We start from the raw sequence: 6586 nt of genomic DNA, 5'->3' as shown, positions 1-6586 counted from the left end.
CAAGAGACCAAGCCCAGAGGCCTGAAGCCCAAGAGGATGAGACAGGGCTGTGGCACAAAACCTGAAGTCCGGGACAACAGACCTGGGTTGGGGGGCCCAGCTAGAGAAAAGGGGCTGAAGCCAGGAAGGCAGAAGTCTCAAACAAAGTTTGAGGCTTGAGGAACCAGCGGTGAAGTAAGGGCCAGAGGCCCCCCTCTAAACACTGACTGACATCTGCAAGGCATGGGTGTGACTATGGGGACAGCTAGAAGTCAAGATCCTAGTCCCTAAGGCAACCAAGGCTCTCTTAAAGAGGGAGTACACCCCTGGGGTGAGAGAAGAGGCAACAGGCACCAAGTAGGCCACCCCTGCTTCTAAAGGCAGTCTCCCCTTTGACATATATTTTACAGCAAGTCACGGCAGGGAAGAGATAGGAGACAAAAGAGGTCAGGGAATGTGGACAGGCCATTCGGGCCACCAGAGGCACCAGACTCTGGGGGAGAAGAGCAGGGGGAGGGGAGAGGGGGCAGTTTACCTGTGCCTGTCACAATGCAATTCATCTGTTTTACATGGACCTGATACTCAGTGCCCACTCTGTGGATTCTTAGCTGTGGAGGCTGGCTAGGTATCTTCCATGTGTGATTTCTAATTGCTCTTGCCAAAATAATGAACTTTAGCATATTCAGATCACATTCCCACAAGGATTCAGCTGTGCTTCTCCAACTAGGTAGGACCGTGTTCCAGGGGCAGTTCTTTGCCCTGAAGTTTGTTGGAGCCTACCTGTAAAATTGACCTCAATGAAAACAAGGGGCCTCTGGTAAGCAGAGAGCTAAATAGTTCAAACCACCTTCTAGGCAGCAGAGATGGAGCATGAGAAAGGAAAGATAGGTTTAGCAGACTTCCCCTTGACAAATGGGATCAAAGCACCTGCCCTGAGGTGGCAGTGGGTCAGGAGTCCGACCTACCCCTCAGGAAATGAGGATTAGCAGCACTACGTGGTATGACTGGAAATGCCTGCAGGGGATGGCGCTAGAGGGTTAAGGTAAAGGTGATAAATGTGCTTTGACTTGGAGGTGTCCTTGATGGTACCCTTGATGGATGGTGTGCATATGCAGCGGCTTTGCATCTTCTGAAAAGATATACCGTGCTGTCTTTACCTGCTGTCTTAGTTGTCCACATCATCATCAAAACAGAGATTCTGATTGCCTCAGTTTTCAGATCATGATTTTTAGAATCCAGGTACTCCATACCTTCTGAAAATTTAGCTCCTTTAAGTTTTACATCTAAAAATGGCAGCACCAAAATATGTAATCACTCTTGAAAATCCAGTTAAATAGATTTTTATTAAGCATGAAAGGGATCATTATGACTATTTGGTACATTTTCCTAAATAAAAGGCTGTAGGACTGCTGCCTGAGATACTTACAGGAGAAGTAAGTTTCTTTCTCACTCTATAGGCAACTACTATTCAGCTCTGTACTTTGTACATGAATACCAACAGCACCACCAGTCAAAACTTCCACCCCTTGCTGCAGCCAGTATCCAACATTTCAAAGGAAGGTGAAAAATCCTTGAGAAGCCAACAAAACAGTCCACATTCCTGGAATCACAGAGTCCATGAAGATGAACAGAGATGAACATGATGCCTCATAATTCTCGAGTTTGCTGCTTCGTGCTGCCTGTACAACCACGTACATGTTACCAAACCTATTAACACTGACTTTGCATTTTCAAGATAATCTCTGCAACCAGAAAGTCTGGGAAGAATTTACAAATTAAAGTTGAGATATGGAATTATGGTTCTGCAATTGGGGCTAAATTTTTATGTAAATACCACAGCCAAAAAGTACATGAGGTTAAGCTTTTACTCCAGTAACAAAATACAGGTTTCAGGTATGAAGTCAACTTATGTGCTAAAACATTGAAAAATTAAACATCTAAAAAATCTTACCTCCTGTTCCTCAAAAATAGGTTGATATTTCTCAAGTGACAATTTTTTAAGGATTCCAGTGAGCTCATCTGTAATAATAATAATTATTATTATTAGAGTTTAAAACAACTGAATCTCAGTAATCTCTTGGAAAGATACAAATTACTTGCTGAAAATCACAGATAATGAAGGCCAACACCCAAGGCACGCACTCATGTACAAAACAAGTCTGCCTTTATTCTGAATGTGTACTATAGATGCAGTGCTTCATTAGTCACCTAGTCTTACCTCAGTTAAATCAATGCTGTTTCATTAGCAGTATTTCAAGTCCACTTGTGTTAGCATGGAAACTAAAAGTAGGTCTGGGTGACCAAGACTCCTTTGTTCTACCTTTGAACTCACCTGAATCTACCTCCCTGATTAACAAAAAATTATGATAACTTATTTTAATGAGGACATAAAGTGAGGCAAAATGATGATGATTTTACAGTTCTCAGGAATAATCCAGAAAATCTCAATTCCTAAGGACATAGGGAGAGTACCTGAAAAGTAACTCATTCATGAAGATAATAGGAAACAAAGGCAGATAAAAAAAAGGAGAAGAGAGAAAGATCAGCATGAGTCAGAAAGACTATACCAGTAGTTGTCAATGTTCATAAAAATAGTCCTGGATAGCAAGAAGGAACTTCCTTCTGCCTGCCTGTCCAAAGTGCTCCTTTATTTCTCCACATTGGATCAAAGTCTCATCTAGTTTAAGTCTAAAAAAGTTTTCACACCAACTACACATTGTCGTTATGAAAATTTGGGAACAAGAACATATTCCCAGTGACTTGAGAGATGCCAGAATTGTTACCATGCTCAAAGAAGGAGATGGATTGGATTGTAGTAATTATTGTGGTATTGCACTCTTCTCCTTAGCTGGGAAGATATTCACCCATATTCTCCACAGACTCACTTTCCTCACTGAGGAGATGCTACCTGAGTCCTCACATGTGGTTTCAGACCACTCAGAGCTACAACACATATGATCTTTGTTGCTAAACAGCTGCAGGAGAAATGTTGCAAGCAACACAGAGATCTTTACATGATCTTCACTGACCAAACTAAAGCCTTTGATTCTATCAACAGAGAGGACCTATGGCAGATCCTGATGAGATTTGGATGCCCTCCAAAATTTGTTATTAATATCACACTTCTTCACAATGACATGACAGCAACTGTCCTAAGCAATAACTCAGAAACAGACCGCTTCACTATTAGAACTGGAGTTAAGCAAGGATTTGTGATTGCACAAACACTCTTTTCCAATTTACATCACAGGTATTCTGCATCTCGTTGATGACAGACTTCCATCTGGAGTCATATGGTATAGGCAGAGTCTCTTTAACATCAGCTGGTTATGTTCCAATATTCAAGATAACCAACACCTCCATTACTGATCTTTAATATGCTGACAATCATAATGTGGGCCCAATCAATTGAAGAGTGCCAGGTCACTCGTGACTGTTTTTGTGAAGTATATAAAATGCTTGGACTCACTATCAACTTCACAATAACCAATATCCTTTACCAGCGCACCCCGAAACAACCATCTGCTCCTCCACACATTATAATTTAGAAGGTAATCCTTGGAGAAGGTTAAGCATTCCCTCTATATGGGTAGCGTCCTTTCCCAAAAAGTAAACAGACAACAATATTCGACACCAGATAAAATCTGTCACTGCTGTCTTTGAGCATCTCTGAAATTGTGCCTTTGATGACAGTTGATATCAGGACCCAAACCAAACTTCTCATCTAGCAGGCTATTATCACTTCTACCCTACTACATGGGCGTGAAACTTGGATGACATACTGGAAACGCCTGAAAGCTTTGGAACATTACCATCAGTGATATATTTGAAAAATCCTCCATATCAACTAGAAGGACAGAAAAACAAATGCCAGAGTCCTGGCTGAACAACCACCACTAGCATTGAAGCCATGTGTATACAGCACCAGCTCCATTAGACATGACATGTCATAAGGATGCCTGACAACTGGTTCACAAAACAAGTACTATACTCCCAGCTCACTGATGGGCACCACTCTAGAGGAGGCCAAAAGAAGAGATTCAAGGATACCTTGAAGACCTATCTGAAAAAATACAATAGTAACATCAATATCTGGGAAATGCAAGCACTGAGTCACCCCAATGACACCATGATGTATGACAAGGCATTGATCATTTCAAACAAACTCACCTCAATATGGAATCAGAGAGATGAGAGAGATAAATAGAAAGAGCTGTGACCCAACATCACCAGGCTCTATTCCATCCTCCCAGAACTATTTGCCATGTCTGCAATCAAAAATGCAGATCTTAGATCAGCCTCCTCAGTCATCTACAGACATATTGATGACTTCCCTATTTCTTGGAAAACTGTCATCTTCTTAGAGGGATTGCTGTCAACAACAAAGTTGTGCTGAAACACAGGCAAGGTACTACGTGATATAAAATTCCATTATCTGCCGTTTCAGGCCCCAGCTCAAGGTCATTCCTTAAAGAGAGTGATTTTGTCCAGAATACTAATTGAAACCAAAATGCTCTAGACCACTGATTCTCAATCACGATACCATGACACCCTGGGATGCCACAAGATCTTTTTAAAGTGCTGCACAATATTAGCACAGTTAGGTGTGCAAAGAAGCTAAGTGATCTAAGTTTCCGGTTGGAGAACTTATGGGGAACACATTTGGGAGGCTCAGTGTGAACACCTTTCGCCTTCAGATGTAAATAGAATATACAAGTTAGGGGTCAGCAACATTTTTGGCCAGAGTGCCAAAAACACCTCAACTTATAAGATGTTGGCTTGCCAGGTGCAAATGGCAGGGGAGCTGTGACAGGCCCTATCCTTATTGTGGTAGCACAGCCGCAGCCCCTTCCCCACCATCTGCCCAGAGGCGTGCACACACCCACCACCAGCAACAAGCAAGGCCAGGGCTCTGCAGACCTCAGTACAGTAGCTTGTAGCCTCCCCACCACCTGCTATGAGCATCTCAGGTTCCATGGCAAGCGGCAGGGGCCTGCCCAGAGCCCAGACAAGCTGTGGCAGGTGGCCAAGAGGCTGCAAGCTGCTGCACCAAGGTCTGTGGACCCCTGGCCTGGCTCACTGCTGGCGGTGGGTGCGCATGTGCCTCGGGGTGGATGGTGGGAAAGGGGATGGGGCTACACTGCCACAAGGATCGAGCCTCTGGTAGCTGCTCCGCCATCTGCTCTGAGGCATGTATGTACCTACTGCCAGCAACAAGCCAACCCAGGGCTCTGCAGACCTTGGTGCAGTGCCTTGCAGCTTCCCAGACACCTGCCACAGCAGGCCTGGCCCCTGGTCAAGCCCCTGCTGCCTACCATGGAGCCCAGGCTACTTGCAGCAGGTGGCAAGGAGGCTCCCTTTGGGGAAATCCCTAGGCAGAATTTCCCCTTGAAATGTGACATACCTACATATGATTCACAAGAGGAAACCAGAGATTTTCAGTGTTAAACAAACTGACCTGTTGTGGTCCTTATGAGTTCTTTACAAGAGAAAAAGTGCCCTAGTATTTTTCCATAGTCAAAATACAAGCGAAAGCTAAGAGCTGGTATGTTCTGAGGGATGCTGTGAGATTAAGAAGGTTGACAGCCACTGTTTTATAAAATCATAGAAAGTTAGGGCTGGAAGGGACCTCAGGAGATCATCTAGTCCAATGCCCTGCTCAGAGCAGGACCATCCCCAACTAGATTATTCCAGCCAGGGCTTTGTCTAGTTGGGTCTTAAAAACCTCCAAGGATGGAGATTCCACAACCTCTCTGGGTAACCTGTTCCAGTGTTTTACTATCCTCTTAGTAAGAAAATTCTTCCTAATACCTAACCTAAACTTCCCTTGCTGCAACTTGAGACCATTGCTCCTTGTTCTGTCATCTGACACCACTGAGAACAGTCTAGCTAGAACAGAAAGCTTCCTTAGCAAATCTGCAGATGGCACAAAACTTGGAAGGACTGCATACATACTTGAGGACAGGAGTACATTTCAGAAGGATATAGATAAAATTGGAAAACTGGGCTACAGACAACAGGATGACGTTCAGTGCTGACAAATGCAAGGTGCTACACCTAGGGAAAAATAAGCAAAAACACAAACACAAAATGGGCGACAACTGGCTGAATGGCAGCACTGTGGAGCATGTTCTTGGAGTTCTGGTGAATCATAGACTCAACATGTGTCTGTAATGTGATAAAGTCACAAAGAAGGTGAATGTGGTTTTGGGCTAGATCAACAGGAACATTAAGCGTAGGACATAGGAGGGGATAATACCACTCTACTTAGTGCCTGCCTTTTGGATTGGGTCTTTTTAGCTGACAGTAATGTACAGATTACACGATTATGTAATTTTGCCATGGAGAAAAAAAGATCTAAGAGGTCTATCCATTAGACCTAATGCTTCTGTTATGCTCAGGTTTAATTTCTTTAATAATACGTAACACTAATACAGCAAAATTACCTTTCTCCAAGTTTTCACAAACTCCTTTTACTCTGATATTGTTTCTTCTTTCATGATTCTCTATATCAGTGGTTCTCAAACTAGGGACATGTTTGTGGTAATCCACCAATTGGTTACCTGAAAAGAGATCATAAAAATCTTTGAGGCACTGCATGTTGTTC

General features: G+C 43.3%; 1 protein-coding gene across 1 annotated transcript in view; it reads right to left on the bottom strand.

The window, feature by feature from the left end:
• ANKS6 (ankyrin repeat and sterile alpha motif domain containing 6) overlaps positions 1–6586 on the bottom strand; it is a 126236-nt gene that overhangs the window by 19145 nt on the left and 100505 nt on the right. Inside the window, exons 14-15 of the mRNA XM_019508734.1 lie at positions 6426–6542; positions 1931–1998 (exon numbers count right to left, since the gene is read on the bottom strand). Of these exons, the coding sequence (XP_019364279.1) occupies positions 1931–1998; positions 6426–6542 (185 nt within the window). The remainder of the gene's footprint in view (positions 1–1930; positions 1999–6425; positions 6543–6586) is intronic.

Source organism: Gavialis gangeticus, unplaced genomic scaffold (genome assembly GCF_001723915.1).
Source record: "Gavialis gangeticus isolate Ggan-Ray unplaced genomic scaffold, GavGan_comp1, whole genome shotgun sequence".
Classification (NCBI taxonomy): Eukaryota; Metazoa; Chordata; order Crocodylia; family Gavialidae; genus Gavialis; species Gavialis gangeticus.
Note: the sequence above shows the minus strand (reverse complement) of the source record. Positions and strands in the feature narration are given on the sequence as shown.